The 26,199-nt window shown below is 43.6% G+C and overlaps 1 protein-coding gene across 1 annotated transcript; it reads right to left on the bottom strand.

Annotated features, from left to right (window-relative positions):
- Positions 1-1,112: 1,112 nt before the first annotated feature.
- On the bottom strand, positions 1,113-8,660 carry podxl (podocalyxin-like). Its single transcript, XM_071899863.2, has 7 exons — positions 7,967-8,660; positions 6,893-7,095; positions 6,688-6,711; positions 5,277-5,415; positions 5,118-5,161; positions 4,861-4,980; positions 1,113-3,043 (listed from the first exon to the last, which is right to left on the bottom strand). The coding sequence occupies exons 1-7, from the start codon at positions 8,658-8,660 to the stop codon at positions 2,849-2,851; spliced, it is 1,419 nt and encodes a 472-aa protein (XP_071755964.2). The 3' UTR covers positions 1,113-2,848.
- Between the last annotated feature and the right edge of the window lie 17,539 nt (positions 8,661-26,199).

Genomic DNA, 26,199 nt, shown 5'->3' with positions numbered 1-26,199 from the left:
CCTGCTGTGGGAGGGATCGTTATTTATGATGCTTTTACAACACTTAGGGCTCATCATGCTTGCTTTAGGATTTATTTTTTTTGTGCCAGAAGAAAACTGTGTTTAAAAAGAACAATTGAAAGCACCTTTTGTAAAAAAAAAAAAAAAAAAAAAAAAAAAAGACAACACAATGCCAAATACTACTTTTTTTGTTGCTATTTTAGGGTAAATATCCTTGACACGTTTGCTGGATGGAATGTTATTTTTTAATTTTCTTTTTTTTTTTTTTTCCATCTCGCCCTTCTTCCAACCCCTGGGTGGGACTCAGGAGTAAAGGCTGGTACTCTTGGATCAGTGAGCACTACTCTGTGGATACCGTGAATGTGTAGAAAGCCTTGTAGTATCGCATTGTATGTAATGTACATAACGAATAAAGATTGTATTTTGTTCAGGTTTTCTTAATTGCTGCCTCAGTGGTCCTTCTGCCCCCTAGTGGGCTCTTTCTTTTTAGCATTTGCAGAGGTGTGACCAAGTCGAGTCCCAAGTCAGTCTCAAGTCTTGAGGCACAAGTCTCAAGTCAAGTCCAAGTCAAGTCCATGTCATTAATGTCAAGTCTCAAGTCTAAATGTAGAACAGCAAGTCAAGTCAGAACAAATCAAGAGTCCAGTATCAATTTAATATCTTAAAGAAAACTAAATATCTAGGACTTTTCAATGCAATATGGTTTTAATAGGATAAAAACTTGGTAAGAGCATCATGAGTTTGATTTCTATAATCAGTTTCAACTTCAATAAATTCAATCATTCCATACAAATTCAGAAAACAGAATTTAAATTCAGTCGTCTGCTGGAACAAATCTCATCACTTTCAATCTAAGTCATTTACACAAACACAAGATCTCAAGTCAAGACTTTAGAAACCTTTTCAAGTCATCAAAGTACAAGTCAGAGTCAAGTCCCAAGTCACCAGAACCCAAGTCAAGTCTCAAGTCTTCTCTTCATGCATCAAATCAAGTCTCAAGCAATTAAAACTGGGGCTTGAGTCCAAGTCATGTGACTCGAGTCCCCACCTCTGAGCATTTGTAACACTGATAGTTGTAGTACGATCTGTATATAAGAGACACACTCTGGAGCCAGATGGGAAAACACTTCCTTTATTTGCAAATCTTAACTGGTATAAGAAAACATGACCGCCCTGATTAGAAAAAAAAGCAAGGCGATTGACAATTTACAGCTTCCAGTGTGTCAGACCCCTGTTGTTCGCCTTCATCGGCAAACAAACCATAAATACATAAAATACTGGTACGTACTTTGGTGAAAATGGCACAAGTATAATAAAAGTGAAACTGTACACACACAAACAAACACAGAATAAGGACAAACAAACATCAGGTTGGATTGGAGTGCCCAAGGTAAATCGATTCGCTTGTATATGTTTTGGACCGATGGTGAATGTAAATATATATTAAATTTTAAATGAAAGGGAAGTCAAATTTTTAACTTCAGTTGATTGGCAGAACAGAATAGAAAAAATAAACAAACTAGAAATGTGCACAGGTAAAGCTGTGGGGCTTTTTGACGTCGAGTCGGGCGATTCAAAATGTCAGAAGACTCGACCCCCTGCAGCATCAGCAACAACAACAACAACAACAACAACAACAGTGTAAAATGTCATTCTATTTACAGCGTCCACTTGAAGAGTTTCGTTCCAAAATGAGAAAAATGCGGCACCTCGCCTGACAAAATGATTTCCGGAATCAAAGTAAAGCTCACGATTAAATATTTGTAAAGTTTCCTGAACATTTTAAACAATGCAATTGTCTTGTGTGGAGCAATTTGCCAAAATGGGACACATGGCTTTTTGGACTGAAACCCTTCATGTGTCTTCACGTCTCTAGAAGCCTCCTCCTCAGCAGTGTCTACTTGGTCTCTTTCGTGGTTAAAGTTAACGCTCTGTTGCACCGGTGCGGTCCTCAGAGCCGAGACGCACTAGTCGAAATCACCAGGACGGGTCGAGTTATCCCGAGGTCGTCTTATCTAAGTTAGTGTTTCTACCCACAGAACTGCCGGGGCAGCTGACGTTGCCGTTACCTTTTTTTTTTTTTTGATCCTCTCTTCCTCTCCCTGCCCGCCTGGCCCTCCGGAGCCGCAGGATGACGCAAGTTCGTCAATTTGCGAGATCCTCCGGCTCGAGGGGGGCCGGCTCCTTCCTCCTTCCTTCCTCCAAATATAAAAATACTCTATTTACAGATGCTCGTGTACAAATCAACACTCTTTTGGTGAGAACGGTATAAGAAAAGGTGAAACTTAAACCTACCTGCAGAATTGTCTACGACTGAAATGACAGCAGTGTAATAAATGGCACTAAGAGTTGTGAATTTTGAATTGTGCTCAGCAGGCGGTCACAGTTTCTAAATATTTGTATAAAAACAGGGAAGAATTTAGTCTCTGTAGGTTAAAATATACATGTCCATAAACATGTCCTTTATGCTTCCAAGGCCTCTATGTGTCTGGATTTGATTTGTTTCATCGTCAAAGTGTTTCGACGTGTCATTTGCCGCTTTCAGGCCTTTTCAGAGTCTGAAAATGGCAACACAGAAATACATCAAATAGAGCTGATCACCAGCTCTTAATAAAAATGACTGGAGATCTTGCTTGTTCTATTTTGATGTATTTCCATCTGGGAAAGAGTCTTTTCTCGCTATAGGACCGGGACGCTGGGGTCAGGAGTGTGGGTGAGTGGGCGGGGCTGGTGTGGAGAAGCGTGGATATATATTTTTTGGTGGTGGGAGGGGAGGGGGGGTGGCTAGGTCCTGTCACTGTCTTTTTTTTTTTCTTCTTCTCTTCCTCTATTATCCCCCTCCCCGTCCCTACAGGTGGGTGTCCTCCTCGTCGGCCATGTCCTCCTTCAGCAGGTTGTCGATGGGGACGATCCAGCTGTCGTTGCACTCGCCGTTCAGCGCCATCTTCTTCTCCTGCATCTCCGGCTGCACCTCCATCACCTCCAGCGTGGGGTTGTCATGGTAACCGTTCTCCACCGTGTGCAGCTCCTCCGTCAGGTGTTGCTGTGGAGATCAAGAGGGCAAAGTTCAGGTTCTATCTATTCTCCAGACTGGTTAAGCTGACAGTAGGGATGAATTGTTACAACTGTGCTCGCCTATAGAGGGCTTTCAGATGATGTAACTGTGACACACACTCTGGCGGCCATATTGGAGGTCATCAGTTTTTGGCTGTGAACTGACTGCGTTTCTAAACTTCTAAAAATTCGGCCATCTCAATATAATTCAATAGAAATTGATAATTCTTGTGCTGATTTTGATTGGGAACTGATCACTTAGATTTTATGTTTAGATAATGTCAGCTTGTTAACTAGCTAATATTGGGTGACCACATTTTCAAACCCCCAAACCGGGACCCTTAAGTGTACCGCACTTTCATGCACGCGCACATGTATGCACTTATGCACGCACCATAGACGTTTTCATCAGGATGGCGGACAATTATTTCAGCGCTTAGCACACCTAGTGACTGCACCTTTCAACACCATGGACAGCGCCTCAGCAAACAAAAAATGATGTTTTGTCTCCAAAAATCCACCAAAACATAGTTTATTTGAAAACTGTATAATAACACTAGTAAACACAAAACACAAGGATTGCACTGGTGTAATATAACATATTTATTGATTGTCAGATACCTTTAAAATTTGCCAGTTTCAGATCACTGTCACCGGCGTTTGCCCCGCTGAAGTAGGTCGCAACGGTGCGACTACTAGCTTGTAGCCACCGCTTATGTTTGGCCGTCTTAATATGATCTTTTATTTTGGCATTTCCACCGTGTGCGACCAAAAATGTACTCTGGCAGTGTGTGCAGAACGCAGCATTTTCGTTGCCGGCTACTTCAGGAAGAAAAGAGTAATAAGCCTTCTGGAGGTCTTTAGAAAAGAGCGACTCTCTCTTCGGCACGACGGCTAACCGTTAGCGTACTGACAGATTCTGTCAGACAGCCACAAGCGTCACAGGCTAGCAACAGCCTTGACAACGACACATTGATTGATTGACACACATACAGACAAATCAGTGTTGAATTCAGACGCGTGGTGCATTGTTAATGTTTTTTGATTGGGTTAGGTAATAATGAGCGGGACAGAACATGATAAACGTCTATGTAAGCGCTGAAAACAAGTATAATACTATTACTATTATTTTAATTGTGGTGAAAACCGGGACAATTTGGTAGTGAATGTTGAAAACCGGGACATTTTAGTGTTTTACAGATATTTGTTGGGACTCGGGACACCCATCTTGAAACCAGGACAATCCCGGACAAACCGGGACGTCTGGTCACCGTAAGCTAATAGCATCTGTTTAGCTAACAATCTCGGTCTTAACCAACACATCTGATTTGCACACTAGCTAACATATCTATTAGAGGCTAGCGTTAGTGGCTATAGTTAGGAGTTAGTAGCATTAACAGTGGTTGCTTTGATTGCTTTGAAATTAGCCTGTTGGCTAGTTAGCTAGCTAGCTAACAAAGCCAAAAACCAACTGTTTGTTCAGGCTAACTGAGCTGATTCTTCCCAAGCCAAAACCTGTGGTGCTTTGGAGTACAGGCTAGGATTTTCTGTGTCAAAGTAACCTACATTTGGAAACAAATTACCTTATCAGATTCAGTTTTACGCATAACATTACTGACTTGACCTACTTATACACCACAACAATCTTTTTCAGGTAGGCTATCTCTCTTTTTCTCTGCTTTATATATTTAGCCATTATTTGCTCAAAGCCAATTCTCTAATGGAGCTCCATGATGGCACCAGATCAGATGTGGGAATTTGTTGTTTCTTAGTAGGATGTTATTGAATATGAATATTGTTGCCTACTTGGTTCTCATTGTAGGGCTTGCGGTGGTGGGAGGCGTAAATGGCCAGGCCGATGATCATGGCTAGCAGAGCTCCGCAGGAGGCCAGGATGGCTATCAGGGTGGTGTTATCACTGCGTTTCTGGAAGAGGAAAAGACAGAGGGAAATTATTTACATTTAGTGCATTTAGTGGCTGTTAGTAAGTACATTAACACTGCCCACTACCCATTAAAGACTGTTAAACATATACTATATATCCAGATATTAATCATCATTACCTTGGTGAGCTCGTCATAGTACTGGCTTGCAAGGGAGGGTTTCACTGTAAGATAAATAATTATGATTTTATGTTTTTGCAGATAGTTTATAGAATATTCTGTTGTTTTGAATTAATGTGACCACAGTTTTACTTTTCCAAATGGAGGATGGTGCGGTACCTGTTCCACTTATCTCTACGTTGTCAAACACGGTCTTGCCATTGTCACTGTGCTGCTGCCATGTCAGGGTGCAGCTACCGGCATGCATGTCCTTCATCAGCCGCTTGCACACTGCTGCCAGCTCCTTCTCATCCTCTTTCTGAACGTGAGACAAAGCAAAATATCTATAAACATCTAGATTGATCTGTATCTCATCTCATTTGTATCCTTGCCAAAAACAATTCACCTAACAGCGGTTGGGCTGATATGACATCACCGTTCCTTTACTACTATTCTGCCAGAGGGTGGATGGACAGAAAGGTCAAAGGTTAATGTTGAGATCACAGCTTCCTGTGCTGTGATGTGCGGATTATTCCTGGTGTATTATGGAACGGCCCAGCTGCGTAGCGAGCCAGAAAGAGGGTGAACATGAGAGAGGTGTGGGAAAGAAGGAAACTAGTGAAAGGCAGGAAGGGTTCCCACTAAGATACTTTTTCCACCCAGTGACGGGAATCCTTTTTTTTTTATAGCGTGCTTCACTGTTTCCTGTCCTGCTGCTGGAAACAGAAAGTTTAGCAGCGTCTCCTCTCTTCAGAAACCTCCAGTGACTTTCACTCAGTGTTTTGGCAAGTTACTTTTAAAAGTAGTTGCTTCACTAAAGTAACTAGTTATGTTACAGAGTTACTCTTTATTAAGAGTAACTTATTACAGTGCTTTTGTGTTTTGCACTTCAAAAAATGCCATGGCTTGTGCTGCGGGGTGTGTTGTCGACCACTGTTTTAAAATGCGATGCAAAAAAAAAAACGGGAAGACAATCTCATTCATATCAAGCAGAGTTAGACTTAGGCTAGTTTTTTTCCCATAAAGCACAGATACACATGTGTTACTGGTTGCTATGCCAACTCTTTTGGTAACTAGGTAGCTAGTTACAAGCAATCTTTCTTTGTTTTGTCCTGTTTTTTAGTCTTATGTATGTATATTACTTTTAATAAAACGTAAGATTAGTACACATGCATGGGTAACTGCTGTATAAAAGCCATAATACCCTTAAGGATGTTCTGTAATCGTACTTAAGTGATGGCAACGGCATTCAGCAGCACCTTGTACATATTGCATACTCATTATCACAGTAAAAAAAAACAGGCGCCTATGTATTACTGCTATAAAAGCCCACACCTAAAACTGGGTGCAAAGCAATTGCTCAACCCACTCTCTAAATCGAAGAAACATTTGAGAGGAAATATTAGTGAGGAAAGAGTGGAAAGGGTGGGAGCCTGCCTCCCATGGACAGGACAATAGTCGAGGTTTGATGAGAGTCAGAGCAGGAACTCTGTTTATTATTACATGAATTGTTTATGTTAATGGAACTGAATAGAAACAGTCTGGTGCTCAGATTTAAAGATACTGACTTCAAAAGAAAGCAATATCTTACCTCCCGTACTTCATTCAGAGAAAACTGTAGAAAAAAGAAGCAGAAAATAGAATGTGAGTCATATCTGAGTAAGGCAAAAGCACCAGTGAACCTTGGGTCTCTATATAACAGTCTTATTTCTCAGATGTTCATGAAAAATCTGGTTCAGGCAAATTTGTCAGTATTTCTCGCATATTAGCACTATCTGTCTCCATTTCTGTCTTACCGAAAACGTCTTTTTCTTTGCGGTTGTGAAGCTGGTGCTTGTAGGAGACGGGGCTGTAGTTGCGGTCTGTCCTGGAGTAGCTACTATCTTGCCTGTGACAGCGGTTTTGGTTACAGCGCCCCCTAGTGGTTGTGAGGTCCTGGATGTTGCCTGTGCTGGGTCCACAGCTAACGTTGTCTTCGTAGTGACATCTGCTACTGCGTCTTCAAGTAGAAAAAACAAGGTAACAGTAAACATGTCGTCTCCAATGAATAGGCAGATCCCCTCTGGGCCAATCAGTGACAAATGTCACCTTGTTTTGACCTGCAAGAATGCACTAAGAATGCAGTGGTGGGATGCATCATTTTCCAAGTTTTCCAAATTCAAGTTTTGTCAAAATGAGAACAAGGGTGTCTGAGATGCATGTGAGACATGGACGAACGAACAAATTAATAAACGAATAATCGAACAAAAGTCAATGATCGAACAAACTGTCAAAACAAAAATCCTAAAGGCGGGTGGACTGTCACCCTCTGTGCAGTGTTTGGTAGTAAATAATTGATGATGAGTTCTTTTTCAGGGAGAAGTGTATATAATTAACAAGTAAAAAACATATCGGTCCCCAGGAATAATGCAGGCACCCCTTTGGGCCAATCGGTAACAAGATGCATCATCCCTCCAAGTTTTGTCAAAATTGGATCAGTGGTGTCTGTTTGAGTTAAAAATGTCTAGCTTTAATCATAGCGCCCTCATTAGGCAAATCATTGTAATCCATAAGGACAGCTGGACGTGTGTAGTAAGTTTAGTTTCAGTTAGCGGTTTAGGGCGAGTTAGGGCCTTTCGAAGATAGAAATACTGACCTTTAATTATAGCGCCCCCATCAGGTCAATTAGTGTATTTTTTTAATGCTGGAACACAGCGCCAAATGCATCATCCCTCCATGTTTCGTTAAAAACAGACCAGTGATGTCTGAGAAATCACCTGAGATATTATTCTTGAAGGACGGACGGGCGAACATATAGACATGCGGAGCCCTATCCATCCCTCCACCCACCTGATTTTCATCAGCATTGGGGACGAGGGTACAGTCCTTACCTCCTTTGCTATCCTTGGAGCTGGAGGCGGTGTGCGTCACGGAGCCGGTGGTGTCCTGCCCTGGTTTAGTGAGTCCTGATGAGGTCATTGTGGTTGCGGGCTTCCCCTTGCTGTCAGAGCTGTCTGTGACTCTAATCTCAGGAACTGAAGGTGACACGACAAACACGTTGGGTCTCGTGGACGCCCCTGAGCCGCTGCTGCTGAGGTCCACCACTGTGGGGTGGGCCACAGCGGGTGGGGTGATTGGCAGTTTGGTGGTATTGGGAGGGTCAGCACCACGTGGGGTGATCGTGGGGACGGCGGTGGCTGGTTTGTCTGTTAGCTGGACAGCAGTGGGAGCTGTGGTTCTTGCGTTGGGCTTAGGGTTCAAGGTTGGGATTGTTGGCTCCTTCGTAGGTACTTTGTCCACTACAGGTTCGCTCGTCCCAGTGCTGTCACCGCCAGCTGTCTGCGCTCCAGTGCCGTCACCGCCGGCTGTCTGCGCTCCAGTGCCGTCACCGCCGGCTTCCTTCTTCCCAGTGCCATCACTGCCAGCTTCCGTCACCCCAGTGCCGTCACTGCCGGCTTCCTTCTTCCCAGTGTCGTCACCACCAGTTTTCCCCGTCCCAGTGCCGTCACCGCCGGCTTCCTTCTTCCCAGTGTCGTCACCACCAGTTTTCCCCGTCCCAGTGCCGTCACCGGCGGCTTCCTTCATCCCAGTGCCGTCACCACCAGTTTTCCCCGTCCCAGTGCCGTCACCGCCGGCTTCCTTCTTCTCAGTGTCGTCACCACCAGTTTTCCCCGTCCCAGTGCCGTCACCGCCGGCTTCCTTCTTCTCAGTGTCGTCACCACCAGTTTTCCCCGTCCCAGTGCCGTCACCGCCGGCTTCCTTCTTCCCAGTGCCGTCACCACCAGTTTTCCCCGTCCCAGTCGTGTCAGCACCAGTTTCCCCTATCACAGTCGGGCTACCACCAGTTCCCGTCCCAACAGGTTCAGCATCAATTTTCTCCGTTGGAACAAGACCAGCATCAGGATTCTTCGTAGGAACAAGACCAGCATCAGGATTCTTCGTAGGAACAAGATCAGCACCAGGATTCTTCGTCGGAACAAGATCAGCACCGGGATTCTCCGTCGGAACAAGACCAGCACCAGGATTCTTCGTCGGAACAAGATCAGCATCAGGATTCTTCGTCGGAACAGCAGCTCCTCCATTTTCAGTTTCTGAACAGACGCAGTGAAATAGGAGGCCTAGAGAAAACAAACACAAAACATTACCTCGGTTGCTAAATGTGTAGTATTGAAACAAACCCATGAATAGTAAAGATAACAGCTTATTAACTTAAGATGCGGGACATTTACAAGAATCACACCTTTTCTTGGACAGTGAAGGTTCAAGGTGACTGAACACTAGGAAATCTATCTGATAGCAATGATGAACTGTGTGTTGACCTGTGCTCTTTGATTTCCTGCTCCTAGGGCAGCTGTAAACTTCGGCAACAGAGCTTCATCTCCTTCTGTTTCTCTATTTATAGTGAACAGGACAGGACGCTCCACACAATAACCTAGGAAGCACCACACCCTCGACCGCGGGCTTGTCCTGGTGCGCCGCGAACAATCCTGGCCTGGCTTTAGCTTCAGACCCCGGGGATTGAGAACAATGGCATCCGCCTCCTTCATGCCCCCCTCCCCCCCCCCCCCTCCAACACCCCAATCTACCCATCCATCTACCCCCCCACCCAACACCACACACAACCATAGGTTTTCAGCATACTGTACATGTGCAGTGACACATTCCCTGACACGCACCTGTACTATATTATACATTCATCGTGGAATATTGAACATTGTCGCTGTCGGGTGAAAACCTTGTAACTCCAATTTTAGTGATTTCTATGTTTTATGAAACCTTTTCCAAACCAATTAGATAAACTCAAAAATGCATGGTCATCAAGCTAAAAACAAATTTGTCTTTTTTAGTTCCTGAAAAGTTGACATTTTGGAGGTTTTCATCCAACAATAGCGACATGCAAATATATTATGTGTCAGATTGATAATGTTCTAGAGAATACAATTCCCATAGACATTTATTATACATGAACAAATTCTGTGCATGGGCTTCATCAAGTAAATCAGCACTCCACATATACAGTACATTAGTAAACTTTTGTATTTAATAGATCATGTTTTTCTAGTTCCCTCTACACATTTGCACTCTGTAATATAAAATAAATCTTCTTCATCAAGCTTTAACATCATAATTGACTCCCTACCATAACCACACTCAAAAAACATTGCAGCCATGTTGCTACAATCCACATCAAAGCTTGCATCAATGCATCAAGTCAATTAATGGAACGATTCTTGGACCAAATCAATTGATTTCCACATAGTTCTCATATTTCAGGGTAGAACCACACCCAACCGCTAGTGGAAACATGCCACCCTGTAATACAGTGTAAGTCTGGACTTTACAGGTCGTCATGGCAATCAGGGCGGTATCGGGAGTTGCCAGATAAGAGTCTGTTCTGGTCAAGTGGAGGGGTGTAGAGCCAAGCCTGTCCTGTCTCTGGATACCACAGACACATCACTTATCATGCCTGGGGCAGCTGCCCTGAACATCATCACTAAGAGGGTAATACTGTTGAAGTTCTCCACTCAGAGGAGCCGCTTTGATTCAGCTGAGTGTTTCGGTTTACAGTACATCTGGTGCTCTTTGCTCTGTGGCATTTTGACAGCATGCAACACTTGTTTCCTATAGGCCTTTCCCTATGAGGCTTGGAGACAGAACTAGACAGCTTTGTCGGGGGCCTAAACTAGGCTTGGCTTGCTTTAACGATTGAAGCAAGCAGCATTAAAGGAAAAATCCAGCCTCAGATACTCTTACGCTGTTGTATATCATCACTCTGTGATATTCAGTGCGTTCCAGGAGTTATTTTGTGGTGAAATGTTGTAATTTACTTTGTTGTGTACCCACTTTCCCTAAACCTGCCTCCTCTACTACTGCTTCATCAGTGATTTCCTACATTTCAAAACAAAAATACACAACCAAACAACAAAATGGGCCTATGAATTCAAGTTTACATCGCCAATAGTTTTTTTTTAATAGTGTTTAAGGCTTTTAGGGTGGATTTTTCCTTTGACTATGGAGCTGGAAAGATATTCAACATTACATCATACTTTGGGAACTGTATTTTTCCAAGGAGGACTCACGGCTGCTGATCAACACATCAGTTGTAATCTTTATCTTACGGGACGCTCTCTGTAACCACTAACCTGCCAGCCTTCTACTATGAAATGTCTGGCAAAAGTCAAGAATTATACGTCCCTTGCATAATCCATACATGCTTTTACTTGTATAACTATCATCTCATAACTGTCTCTGTCAACTCGGGTGTCCTGTTTGGGCCGACCCCCGCTGACCCGAGCTGTCACTGCTGCATCTGTTTCTTAGCGGGTGACAGCACCCTCTGATCCTGCTGCTATCAGTACCAAGGCTGTTTTTACCTCACCCACACATTCCAAGCCACACAACCCCCCCCCCCACACACACACACACACACACACACACGGCACCACCTGTAGTCTCTCAAATCCACTTGCACTGCCTCCCTCCTCCCTCCACGCAGTAGGTATGGAAAAAGACAACAGAGGAGCTTTAACACACAGTCCATCCTTCCTGGTGTGTCTTAATCTGCCTAGGGTACAGTGTTGGGTAAAGTTACTTTTAAAAGTAATTAGTTACTTTATTACGTACCTTAAAAAATAACCAGATACATTACAAAGTTACTCGATATTAGAAGTAACTTGAGTACTTTGCGTATATATGGCTTGTGCTGCCAAGTGAGTTGATCTTTGTTTTCAAATGAAATGCAAGTCTATTGCTCTGTTTTTAAAACAGTAAACCAATCTCACTAAACAGACTTAGATTTCTTTTTTTTTTTCCTATTAGCAGCATGTTGTCTGCACACGATGCTGCAGGATTTTCAGGTGTTTTTTTTTTCAACTTGCACTGACAAAAATGAAACAATAGGAAAGAAAAGTGAAAGTAATGACATTCTGATTTTGAAAAGGAACTAATAACACACATTACAAGAAAGCCTTATGTTTCTAGTTACCACAAAAAAGTAATCAGAGTACTCCCAACACTGCCAGGGAGTAACAGAGCTTGTTATTCCCAAGCACATGTGTCCATGTTTACCACTAACGGTGCCTCACCTAGCCTATACTACAACTGTCACACCTCCAGACTCGCTGCTGCTAGCTTAACCTACATCCAACCAGAATATAGAAGTTTGTACCAGGTCTGACCCCTGTCGTGTTGTCCCGTGTGTTTGTCCCACGGTCCGACCTGTTCATCTGGGCTGCGTGAGGGTCAGACAGGAGAGCGTGTGAGCACCGTCCTGTTTTGTTTTCCCTGGCTCTTCTCTCTTCCACTTCTTGGCTCACTACAGCAATGGGAAATGGCTTTGTTGATTTGTGCCTGTGTGACTTATGTATATGTGATATGTGTGAATGCGTGTTAACTAGAGAGTTGTAATCTGCAAGTTCCTTGTGTTTTTTGGTTGTTTTTTTTGTCAATATCTTTGTTGCGAAGCGCTCATTGCTGTGGTGTTTCTGCACTGCCTTTCCCAGAGATCACCTGTCAATCAAACAGTGTGGGCGGAGCTTGGTTTTTCTGTTGATGCAGTTTGAGTTTCTCTTTTCTTTGTCTGTTCAGCCATGGTGGCTATCGCTGCTCATGCTAACTACCCAGTTCTTCTTCTGTTTACTCCAAACAAACCGCTGTTGCTGCTGCTGGAAGTGTAAAACGCATCACTTCCTGTGCGCCAGACATTTTTTCCCGGGAAAGACCTACCAGACACCGAGTGTTTAGAACAGCAAATGGAAAAGCTTTCATGAACTGGATATAGGTTGAATCACTAATGTATTATATCAATTGGCGAAAGAGAGAGGCAAAACTGACATTTATCAATAAGAAAGAATGTTGCGGATTATTCCTTTAAAACTATAAATTCCTCACTCCCACTCTACTTTTGCCCCAAAGCTAGCTAAATTAGAAAATGCCAATTGCACAAAAAGTATAATTGTAATTATAGATCTCAAATTTGTCTGGCCTCAGTGACCTGATCTACCTTTGAAGCCGGTCCCATAGTAAACCTGTGGACCTTGGCGCTGTTTGGCCTGATACTCTGTGAGACTGTGGAGGGCCAGTGAAGGGGTCAGAGGTCGCTCTCTCCCTGCCCTCCCTACAGGAGGTCCTGTTGTTTGGCTTCAGCGGGCGTCAACCCAATCCTGTTTAGTGTGAGAGCCTCCATCCGTACGCAGTTAAAGCAGAATGACAATCGGGCCGGAGGGTGGAGACTTGTTGAATTGTCCTGCCTTCCTGTCTGCCATGTTGTAAAAATACCCGCAGGAGCAAGGCCCCACACACACTGAAACATGGAGCGAGAGGAGAAGAAGAAGGGAGAGAAAGGAGAAGAAGGGCGGAGAGAAGCAGCGGTTTTATGGCTCCCTGCCTCAGCAAATACTGTAAAATCCCCCCTCATATACTCTTACACTGTTAAATATCAATCTGTGATGTTCACTGCATTCCAGGAGTTATTTTGTGATGAAGTGTTGTCACTTACTTTTTTGTTGTACCCACTTTCCCTAAATTTCCCAGAATGACTTTCAACAACTTTCTGCTATTAAACTCCATTATAGCTGCACTGGAAATATCTTGGCATGACGTCATGTCATCTAGTTATCTAGGAATACGTATTTTTTTTAACAGTGTTTTAGGGTGGATTTTATTCTTGAACTATGCAAAGTTCAAGGAAAAATGTACTATGCATATGAACTGTGGAGCTGGAAATTCATAACATTTCTGTCATACTTTGGGGGTTTTAGGGCGGATTTTCCCTTCACAGGGGGCTTCACAGCGCAACCAGTGTGTGTGTGTGTGTGTGTGTGTGTGCGATTACACATGTGCATGCCAGCCATCCAGCCAGTTATCCCGCCGGCCTGCCAGGCAGACCAACTGTAACCCCGGATTGATGTGCGCCTGAGCGTGAACTCGCACCGTACGCGCCAAAGGGAAGAGAGTAAATAAATAAATGTAGCTGTCGCTCCAAAGCCGCGGCGGGACAAAGCCGCCCCGTTAGCTAGGTGACAGCCCACACAAAGGCCCCTCTCGCCCCCACGTGCGGCTCTGCCAGGACGGGTCACTCCCTCACTCCGGCCCCCTGCTGCAGCCAGGGCCTTTTAGGGTTCAGTGCCCCCCCCCCCCTTCCTCCTCCTCCTCCTCCTCCTCCTCCTCCTCCCCAGAGACCATGTCCCATTGAGAGAGGTAATTCAGCCCAGATCTAGGGACTGAGAGGGGGAGAGGCTGTCTTTGCTCGGCTTCTCATACAAAGTGCACTCCAATGAAGGGAGGCGAGGAGCTGTGAATGTAAAAACGCTCCTCGGGAATAAAAGGGAGACAAGTGAAAGGGAGGAGAGAAGGGTGGGGAGGGGGAGGACAAGGAGAGAGAAAGTAGAGGGGTTTTAGACGCTGTAAATCTAACGGCCAAATGGAAATGACTGGCCACACACACACACACACACACACAGAAACACACATGCATGCACACACAAGACACTTGTCCACAAACAGCCACATTCCCCGTCCTTGGAGACCAGGCTGGTCTGTGTGTTTATATAAGTTGAGCTGTGGGGAGCGCTAATGGTAAAGTTCAATGTTACAGCTCCAACCACACACACACTCACACACACACACACACACTCACACTCCTCTGGAAAGTATGTTAGGATAGGAGATAAATTGAGCAACAGGGGGAGTTTAAGACGCCATTTATCTCCTGTCGGATTCAGAGGGATATTAGTCAACATCACTTAAGAGAATTTGGAGAGGTCCAGTGAAGACCAGGCCTTTGCTTAGGCATGCCTCTTCTTACACACACACACACACGCACACACACTTTTTGTTTGCACTGCTCCTGGCTAATGAAGGAACAGCCTTTCTGTTTTCTTAGAAGTGGAGAAGTGAAGGGAGTTCCCATGGAGTGATGAGACAGAGAGAAGAGTGTTGAGAAAGTAAAGAGGGGATGAAGACACAAATAGGTGTGTGTGTGTGTGTGTGTGTGTGTGTGTGTGAGAGAGAAAGATGAAGGGAGATGGAGTGAAAGAGCAGGAGAGAAGGGGAGGAACGGGGAGAGCAGGAGTTGAGCGAAGGTCCGTGGCGGTACCAGCCGCAGGGCTTGATTAATGGACACCTGGGTGTGCAGCAGGGCATGCTGGGTAAGGGGGGGTAGGAGTGCGAGGTTACAGTAGAGGTGAAGGCGAGCGGCTCTTTATCTTCCGCAGCGGACAGTGATGAAATGCACAGCTTTACAGCGATCAGAGGTTCCTCCCTGAAGGAAACCTGTCTCCATATCTCAGCCCTTTGAAAAACAAGATCCTCTGCGGTTCCCAAACTGGGTTCCCGGGACTCCCATGGGTCCTTGAGAGCGCTCCAGGGGTCCCGAATTAGAATTTTATAATTATTTAACTTACTCAAAGTTAGCACAGTGAGACTCTCCGCGATGTTATCTCCTCGCGTATCCCGCACTAAATCATCTATCTATCTAGCCCTGCTGGTCCCAATGGTGCATCCATCATTATAAACGCATGTTGTGCGGCCAAGCTTTGTTCAAACCCACAGAACTGTATCTTATATTCTCGTCAAGATCCCGAGGTTTCCAAAGATACCAAATATATCATGCTGAATTGCAGGGAAATGTGTATAAAATGATGCACAAGACATCTAGATTTTTTCCATTTGCTGTAAAAAAAAAATGGCATCTTAGCTTTGAATATTTCACTCAATATAAACAGCTATAGCTTCAATGAACGAGCAGATACAGAATGTCGTACAGTATGGACAAAATTTTTTTTTCTAACTTTAAAGCTACTTAAGGAGGAATTTGAGGATAAAATCAAGGGGTTCAAAGGGTTAACACATCTATTTAGGTGCATGGGAACCCCTTGTTTTTATCCTCCCTACAAATAAAATTTCCCCACATCGTTTCTCTCGTTTCTCCAGCCGCAGGGAAAGTGTCCCTGCGGCTGAGTGGGAGAGGGGAAGTGTCTGCCGCTGCCACGCCTTCCTTGGGAACTGGGATGTTGATAAAGTTTTCCCATCTATTGTTCTCCGCTCTCTCCCATGTGCTTTCGGGGCTCGCGCGGGCGGCAGCAGCCGAATGTGCCAGGCGGCGTCCCCACCGGGGTCCGGGCCGGCTTTATCTTGTAGGAAACTAACACGTCACGAACCCTCATGACCCCGACCAGCGAAGAAGAGAGAGACGGTGTGGTTGGAGGTCAGGAAGCGGAGCGGACCCCTGGACAGGAGTGATAACTCTTCCTACAACGTATCGGCTCCGTTAGAGAGACTGATCCAGCCTGCCAAAGTGTTTTTTTTTAAGCACTAATATCACCTTTAACATTTTGATGATGTTGTAGGCCTGTAATGATGATGAATGATGAGTGATGACAGTCATAAATCAGTTTAATACTTGTATTAAGGCTGCATGAAAAGGGCTAAAATGATGCAGTCACGATTATTAATCATGATTATTATTATTGATGATTTGAGGAACAAATTGAGGGACTTTTTACATCTTATAGAAACATCCTGACTAGTTTTGACCACAGCAGACATTCTAAATTGAATGACATTTTTCTATATCGCTGATATTCTACGATTATTAATTGTGCAAACTAAAATCGCGATATACGATTATAGACGATTATAGATTAGTTGTGCAGCTCTCTCCTACTCTGCTCTTGTGTCTGGCATGTTTTTCTCCCTCCTACACATGAACCCAGATGCTCATTCACACGCACCAAAAATGTGTGACGCTTTTATTTTTAGAGGGAAAAAGTGCTGACAGCCCTCACAGATTGTTTTTTTCCCGCGCAGTGTCAACAAAACAAAAGCCTCCCATCTGAATTCACCTACTGTAGTGTAGGAGAGGAGGGGAGGGGGGGGGGGGGGGGGGGGGGGGCAGGTGCATAATTAAAGAAAAACACTTTCCTCCCCTCAGTCAGGGAGGGAGGCAGGTTCTTACATAGGAGGTCATGGGTGCACTTCATTATTCAGGCTCCTTGTGTCTGTCCTGGCTCTTGAAGAGTGGGATGGGGTGGGGTGGGGTGGGGGGTTGGGGGGTAAGATGTCCCAGCTCTGCAGCCCTACACTTGTTCCACACACACTGTACACATCCAGCAGTTATGGGGTTTCATGACTGAGGATTAATGGATTCGCTGGTATAGGCCTGTGGTCATGATAGGACAATTAAGGCAATTATTGTCCAATTAAACTTCTAACTTTGAGGCTTTTCTGCATAAGTGGACAAATTGGGATTAGAATGTGAATCTGTGGCTACTGAATTAAAATCAGTAAGGTATGGTAGATGAAATCAGTAATAAAAAAGTAAATAAAAAGATGGGTAAACTCCATGCAGTCATCATAAAACAACCACCAATATAAATAAAAATCAATCACACTCTCAGAGAAGCATGAATTTATGTCTTGTGTATTTTTCTCAAAGGACTTCTATCATTTGCCATTAAAAGACTATAGCATCAGTTTGATACTATTTACTATGATAGATACTATGAATTTACATTATGAAGACTTGGGTCAGTCTAAAAAGGTAAACTTTAGTCTGAAAATGCTTTACCCTCCTCTTCATCCCCGACTGAAATAAAATAAAATAGACGTCAGTGCAGCCGCGCGCACCTGTTGCTGGATGACACTGCTGCCATTCAGATTCAGATTTTCTTTTTGCGACTGATTTCATTGTTGCTGACACTCACAGGACCGCTACACTTTGCTTTTATACATCAAGAATAGAAATCCTATAGTAAAATTTAGAAATATACTATACAAATATCACAGCAAAACCATAAAATCATATGAATATTATAGCGTACCATATGGGATAAAAACAAATACCATAAAGCCACGGACACACACTGTGAGACCCTATGAGAATATTATAGGAATATTATAGTGATTTTTCGTAACGCATTTAAATAAACTGTTGAATACTCACCAAGTGATAGCAGCAGCTGCCACGTGATTCGCATTGTCGCTCTCATCCTGTTTCTGCGTGTTTCTTTGCCCGGATGAATTTACCATTCATTCAGCGCTGCGGTACAATCCGTTATTCTGTATTTTGTAAATGTTTTACAGATGATAAACCCAAGTGTCGCTGCCGCCTGACGCCGTCCTGTCACGCCTATCTCCTTGAATTTGTATCTGAAGTAAATGATCTCGCCCAAGGTATTGTAGTTTTTTCTCTCTTTTTTTTTTCGTTTTTTTTTAAACAAAACTGAAAGCCAAGAATGCTTTTGTTTGTCTCTGCTTCTCCTTTTCTCTTTTCTCTTTTCTCCGCAGAGTTGGGGATTTGGGGGAGAGTTTTTCTGCGGTCTCCTTGGCTGCGCCGCTGTCGCTCAGTGTCTCTCTGCCTCTCTCTCTCTCTCTCTCTCTCTCTCTCTCTCTCTCTCCCACAGTGGTCTGGTGTTGGTATTGTGCTCAGTCAGTCCTCTCTCTCTCTCTCCCCAGCAAGTGTTCAGCTGTTACCAACCAGTGAAGCAGACCAGTGGTACTGCCCATTCCTCCGCACTGTCCCAGCCTCCCTTATCATGAGAAATCAGGGGGGGAGATGAGATCCAATCCACAGCTCTTTTTTTTTTTTTTTGGGTGGACTCAGGCCGGCCAGGACATTTTGAATAACAAAGGAAGCTCCGAGACAATGTGTTCCCTCGTTTCGATTCATTCCAAAAATGGTCCATGACTCAAGGACACGGGGTGAGAGTCACATCGACTCTCCTGAAGTCATTCAAACACGGGACAGGCCTTTGTAGATCCAGATTTTCGTATCAACCTGTTCTTCCTCCCCATCCATTTTTAACACAAAATAGCCGGCCTGATTCAGGTTTGCCACATGGTCACTGATGTAAACTGGGGTTGTCGGGTGTTTTACATCGCTTTCAACATCAGACACTCACTCAGGCGCCCCATCCAGGGATGACTGGTCCTTGGCTGGTGTCCGAGTAGTGTGAGTAGTCCTGTGGCTCCCAAACTGGGCTTCCAAGGGGTGTGTGGCCAAATAATGAGCAATCGCTCAGTTTTACCTTTTTCCTGGAAGTTATCACAAAGAAAGAATGTAAAAGAATGACTGTTCTGTAGGGCCGTAATACCGAATATCTCGACCGGTGTTGAGATGACATTTTAAAGACGACAAAAAACAGATAGGAGGCTGGAAAGCTTCTTAGCTTCTGATGTTAAAGATAATGGAGTTGAGTGCAGTATGGAAACAAATGAGTCATGTAGAAAAAAAGTGATCCAAGGCACTCCAAAATAGGTTAAAAAGCCTTTATTCTATGTGGCGATTCATCATGAAAAGTTAAAGATGACATGATGATTTGAGGTGATGGTTTTGATCAGTGGAGTCCCGTCTTTTCCTTATTTTCACGGGACTGTTCTGGTTTTGGTCTCGTCTAGGAAGTGACCTCGTTTTTACCCGGTCCTGTCTCGGACAATGAGGACTCTGAATTTCACTTCAAGACCAATCGAGTCTATAAATATCATTCTCACCCCTGATATATCGTCTGATTTTTTTGTTTTCTTGTTAGTGAGATGGGATCTTGACCTCGTGTGCAATAAGAACCAATGACTGGTGTCAATTTTGTGCTGTTACTACGGTCTTGAATTGGACTTTCAATGTCCCAGTCTGGGTCTTGACTCGAGACTTGACTCCCATTTGGTCTCAGTCTTGACTCGGCCTCGCCCCACTTAAAGTCTCAGTCTTGAATCGGACTTGAAAAACTCTGGTCTTGGTCTTGACTTGGTCTCACTGTTGGTGGTCTTCGTCTGTAACGTCATTATTCTGATTCAGATGCTTCACTCTGTCCACTGTTATCTCCCCTCCTACACTAGACCAAATCCTCCTCTCATGTGGGTCTCTGGGACAAAACCACAAAAGCCAAGAATGTTGGCCCTGCTGAAAGATGAGCCTGAAACTGATGGGCCTGTACTTTTTAATATTTGTATTTAGTGTCAGTGACCTGTATGCTGCTCTGGTGCTTCTGAGTCTGAAACTGAGCTGAGTGTAGAACAAGGGACCGATGCCCAATGTTTCCATCTGTCTGTGTGTAGCTTTTTAACATCAATAAATCATTACCACATTAATTTTGAGAGATTGGCGTAATTACAGCATGCAAACGAGACTGTCATCAAGAAGGGTTTATGGGAAATGTGGTCTTAATTTTGATAAACACTAAGACTAACAATACCACTGGCATGAGATAGAGGCTACCACCATGGTCTCAATTATTTACAGTAATTGTATCAAAGTATCACAATTAATTGGTCAATAATATGTTAATGTTTAAAAATGCTACACATGGCAACTTTAGTTATTAAAGGACTGAGCTTAGTTGGACAGTAGGCTGAGAAGTCCAGTCAGTAGTCAGTAGCTGTAATCCGTCTTGATGTTTTAATAAGCAGCGTCTTCATTCTTCATTTGTGATTCTTCTGGAGATTCTCAGTCAGTCTGTCAAATTCCTTTTTTCTACAACTTTGGGGTAGGTTGCGTTTTAAAGCACAAAAGCACACAATGTAGAAATAACAGATAATAGCGCCCTATTATCACTCACTGTGGAGTTTTTCTTACAAATCTACAATGTGAATTTCCCTCCTTATGGACAACAAACAAATTGGTTGGCAGATAACCGATTCTAGATTTGAAGAGTTAATTCTGAAAACACGATATATCGATTTTGGGGAGAAGAGTTCAATATGTCTAAAATGTTATAATTCTGTCAAACACGTTACTTCTACCCTTTAGAAAGTACTAAATTTGGTTTTGATTTTGTGTAATCAGTCACTTTTAAATTTTCCTCCAGTGTGTTTCACTTTCTTTTTACTGGAAAATGCTTTTTGGGACATACACAAACTTGTCCTTTGTTTCTTTCTTTTATTCTTTGTTTCAGTCTTTGTTTGTTTGTTTGTTTGTTTATTTGTTTCTTTCTTTCTTTCTTATATTATTATATATTTAAAATATATAGCATGTATGCATATGGCAAAGAAATAAAAAGCTGATGACAAACTTCAGGTGCAAGACAGCATAAAAGTCAAATCATTATTTAAAATCCCACAGAACATTCTTCCCAACAGTATAATTTATGCACAGACAATAGAAACATTAATAGACACATCCCATATCTGTCTGCTCCAGTAGTTTTAAATCATGAATATTCATCGGCTCCTTTGCCATTAGCCAACAATGATAGTTTAATTTACTCTAGAAACGGGGCACATGGGTCCAGCTGGCGACGTGTTTGACTTTTGGATTAAAAGCAGGGACTCGGGCCAGATTGTTGCCCTGCAGGAACCACCCAGTTGACTCAGTTGCTTGTAGCCATGGCAACGGATATTCAAAAACTTCCCAGGAATTGCTTTCAGGGCACTTTTGCTATGCCTCCATTCATTTAGGTCCAAATCTCTCTTGACTGACTGGTCTCAGCTGGATTTAGTCCAAATTGTCCTTTGAATACAAAATGCAACAACAACACTCCCCCCCCTGCTTTAAAAAAGACTTTGTAATAGTCTGACTGCTATTGTGCTTTTGGGGACATGATGCAAGGTCCAGTGGCTGTTGATGGGAAATTTGGGAAAGAAAATAAGGAGAGATAAAATCAGGGGTGTGGAGGTTTTCCTGGGCGTCTCCCTGCGCTGAAACAGTTAGGCGTCATTAATAAAGCTTTTAGAGATTGAACTTCAAAGGCAGGATCGTGCATCAGGAGCCTTGCTTGGGTTTCATGTCCGCAAAAGTTACACTGTGTGATCTCATGATTTATGGGTAATTGTGTGTGTGTGTGTATGTGTGTGTGTGTACATGGGGATGTGAGTCCTGCGTGGGTGTCTGCCTCAGTGTCAGCACCGGCCCGAGTGTATGTGTGTGTGTTAGCCCCCGTTTGTGTGTATTTAAATCCATTGTGTGTGTGTAATTTGTCTGTATGCGTGGGTGTGTGTGTGTGTGTGTTAGCCTCAGTTTGTTCATGTGTATTAATCCCGCTGTCTATGTGTGTGTGTGTCAGCCCCAAGTGTTAGTGTTTGTGTGTATGTGCATGTCACAGCAAATTTTCTAGTGTTAATAACTGTTGATTTTTTGATTTACAGTGCCAATGAAATTTTTTTCATATCCGATTCATATCTGATTTTGTGGTAATTCTGTTTACAAACATTGTCACATGTGACCCATCTGATGTTTAGACACAGCAGGTCACATCCTGAAACTTAACACATGCCCAGAAGTTATTTTTATGTCATTGTTGACATAATTACATTACATTGCTGTTGAATAAATCATTTGACCACAAAATATCATGCAACTTCTTGCTGTTTACCTTGAGCAGTAAATCAGATAGTGTAATGCAGCCTTATTTGGACTTGACAAGTGCTGACTGAGTTGTTTGTCCACTCAGAGAGCTGATGTGGCTCTGGCTTCAAAACAGAAACACTGGCATGGATCTTATTCCCATGGCTGCCATTTTGAATTTATGTCAGGATGGGAAACTTTCCCTGGAAAAGCAAGTACAGCCAAGCTATGGCCTGTGCCAAAAGGCAATCATGTCGGGAAACATATGAAAAACATATTAGAAATGAGTGGATATCAAGAATCACATTTTAAGGTTGTGTATTTGGCCCACTAGCCACCAGAATCTAGCCTATAGCTAGGTAGTAGCTAACTAGCTCGTAAGCTAGCTAACTTCCCTGCTAAATGTATGCAGTTGCTGTAGTTGTTCCTGAGATTGTGAGCTAAATTTTAACTGTTAGGTCTATCTGAAGTCCTCACTTGTGTTTTATATATCTATAGGCTGAGCCAATCTTCTAGTAGTTTCCTATGATTTCAAAATCGCAGCCGTGGGAATAAGGTCAATAGTGTTGATTTTTTCAATCTGAGAGTTAAATTAACACCTTTGCTGTGTGTGTGTGTGTGTGTGTGTGTGTGCGTGCATGCATGGCTGCCACCAATCATCCTAATTCCAGCAGCTGGTCGGAGGAATGTCGTGTTTGTTTTAGGAGGCAGAGCGGTTTGATCCTGGAGCTCCTCTCAGATTTTACCCTCCATTACCCCCATGTGGCCTGGATGATGTATCCTGGATCCTGCCTCATCAGACCAGCTGGACCCAGGCAGGCCGGGCCGGGGATGGATGGAGCGTGGGGGAGAGAGAGCGACGGTGCAGACGGGGCAGAGAAGTGAGCGGGCTGCGGGACGAGGGACAGAGGGAGGAGGGGAAGGAGGAGGGGAAGGATGTGTCACGGCTCGGAGCTTCCTGACTGTTTTATCTTGTCAGGTCAGCTGTGACTCATCAGTAGGAAGGATGTGTCCAGTTTGATGTTAACTTTAGCTCCCGATAGTCCTGATCACAACCACAGTGTGTCTGAGATCATTTTCATTGTGTTACGGTTAGACAGATATTTGGTTTTTGAAGACTGATATTTCTGGATTGAAGCTGCCAATAGTCAAAATTTTGTACCAATATTCAATATCTGTAAATTTGACCACTTTCACGCACAAAAAAAAAGTAGTATTCAGTTTTTCACCCATAATTTTCTTCTTGTCAGGGTGGAAAAGCCTCTGAAAGCACATTTGGACCATCATAGGACACTAAAACTCTCCACTGATACATTACTGCTGTTAAATTAATAAATTATTTGCAAAAAACATTATTCAACAATTCAAATATAAAATATAATATAAAATAAATACAATGTACAACGAAAAGAAAATTTAGTCTCAGGTTTTACAGACTGTGTTTATGTACACTGCAAAAAATGACAAGCTGTCTAGTGATTTTATCTTGTTTCCAGACCTATCAATCTTATTTCATGATATTTTTAGTCAAATTATCAACAGATAATCTTGCCGGTTTCGATACATTTCACCTGATACATGCCAATATGACTTCTGTCAAGAAATCATCGTAAAACAATGAAGAAAATCTTGAAACAAGAAACTTTCTCCAAGACAATTTCACTTTTACCAAGTAAATGTCCTGAAACAAGGTACATTATCCCGAAAGAAAAGTAAAATTTGTGGAAACTGGTCAAATTATCTGCCGGTGCAGTGAGATGATTTCATTAAAAAAAAAATCCCAAATAAGCTTGATAAGTCTCTAAGAGAAAATAAATTAACAAATTAGTTTTTGCAGTGTAGCTGTGGTCAGGGAAGAACCTCCATCATATCAGAGATGGACGACACTGCCTGGCTGATATCCGATTTTTAATAAAGGCCAATATCAGCAACCCTAGTATACTGTATATCTGCATCTTTATGTGTGTGTGTGTGTGTGTGTGTGTTTGTTTGTGTGTGTGTTGTATCTGCATGTAGCTGCGTTAGCGCCGGCTGCGAGCAAAGCGCTGGCAGCGAGCCTTGCCCTCTCATGTCCGGCGTTTGGAAATTCCTCGGCTGTTAGCTCAGCCGCTCCGTGCCGGGCGGCGCTCCGGCGGGTTTTGTGTGTCTCTCGGCCCGGGGCAGCGCTCGCTCCCTCCCCTCGCCTCATTAGCCTGCTACAATGAGGCGGGCATGCCAGGAATGCATTCTTCCTCATACACCACCCCACACACACACACACACACACACACCCCATAACCTCCTCAGCACCTCCTGTGTCTCCCCTAAACCTTCACTCCCTCCTCCCCCATACACACACACACACACCCTTCACACACTCCTTCACATCTCAGGCAACCTTTACACATCTCCTTTACCCCCCCCCCCTACAGTTCCCCTTCCCACCCAACTCAAACCTCCCAAAAATCAGCCTTTCTTATCATCAAATTTCCCATTCTGTGCTTTTCTGAAATTCTCTGAGATGCGGTACCAAGCGCAACGAGATAAGATTCAAATCCTCCCCATGATTCAGTGCATTTTTGTACCCTCTCTAAGATCCAGCAGAGCAGATTTATTGCAGGTACCTCCGACGTGTGTGTGTGTGTGTGTGTGTGTGAGTACAAGTTATCTCTCCTGGTTCTACAAATGGATTTGGCTGAAGGTTGTTGCATAACTCAAACACTCACGTAGTCTTTTGGGATTTAGCGATGTTTTGCCTAATGGAAATGTCATTCATTCTTTTTCTTTCGGGTGGGAATCTGGTGTAAACGACCAGTCAACAGTTTGGACCCACCTGATTGAATTAACTATGTTTTTCATTCTCTTAAAGCCATATTGGTCTAAAGGCTTTATGCTTAAATGCTTGAGATTCGTTTCTTAGACAAATATAAATAGTGAGGTTGATCCTATGTATGAATTTCTTTCCAAAGCCTTTGCCTTTCCATCAAGGCAAAGGGCGGCTACTTTAAATAATCTAAAATATAAGATAGTTTTGATTTGTTTAACACTTTTTTTGGTCGCTGCATAATTCCATTTGTGTTATTTCATAGTTTTGATGTCTTTACTATTATTCTAAAATGTGGAAAAGAGTAAAAAAACATAATTTTTTTCCCACATTTTCCCCAACACAGAGCCTGTCTTCTGTCTGCGTATCTCTTCCTGCAAGTTTTGACTCATTTGCATATTTGCATAACTTTTCGCTTTAGGGATGCGAGGGATTTGATAGGGTGATGACTGATGTGAAGAGTGCAAACTCTTTCATCGTAAACAGTCATTGGTGTTTGCATTTCTGTGAGGTTATGTGGGGGTGTGTGTGTGTGTGGGGGGGTGTGTGTGGGGGGGAGACGCCGCAGGAATAGTGATAGGACGCAGAACACTCCACACCTTGTTATCAGAAGCCTGGTACCAACTGGAGCTGCATCTGGACGCCTGTGTGTGTGTGTGTGTGTGTGTGTGTGTGTGTGATGGGGTTAGTGTCAGGGAGTTCTGTGCTTTTTTTTCCTCCGCTTTGACCGCGAAAAGCTTTGGAGTTTACCCTCCTTCCCGCTCCTCGCTCCGCCAAGCAGCTTCATCTCCTTCTCCCCCCGCAGAGAGGACGGGGAGGACGAGAGAGGGGGGGGGTCAAAGGTGAACGGGAGGAAGGAGGTGACGTAGGATAACCTAAGAGGGGAGTGGAGGTGTATTTGTGTGTGTGTGTGTGTGTGTGATGCAGCAACATTCTCCAGACGCGAGGCCTGAGAGGAAGCTGTCGGGCGGAGGAGCCTCAGAGGAATCAGCGACAGCAGGGGTCAAGCTGATAGACGGATGCCTCTATCTGCCTCTATCTGCCTC

The sequence above is a fragment of the Centroberyx gerrardi genome, chromosome 24 (genome assembly GCF_048128805.1).
Source record: "Centroberyx gerrardi isolate f3 chromosome 24, fCenGer3.hap1.cur.20231027, whole genome shotgun sequence".
NCBI lineage: Eukaryota > Metazoa > Chordata > Actinopteri > Beryciformes > Berycidae > Centroberyx > Centroberyx gerrardi.
Note: the sequence above shows the minus strand (reverse complement) of the source record. Positions and strands in the feature narration are given on the sequence as shown.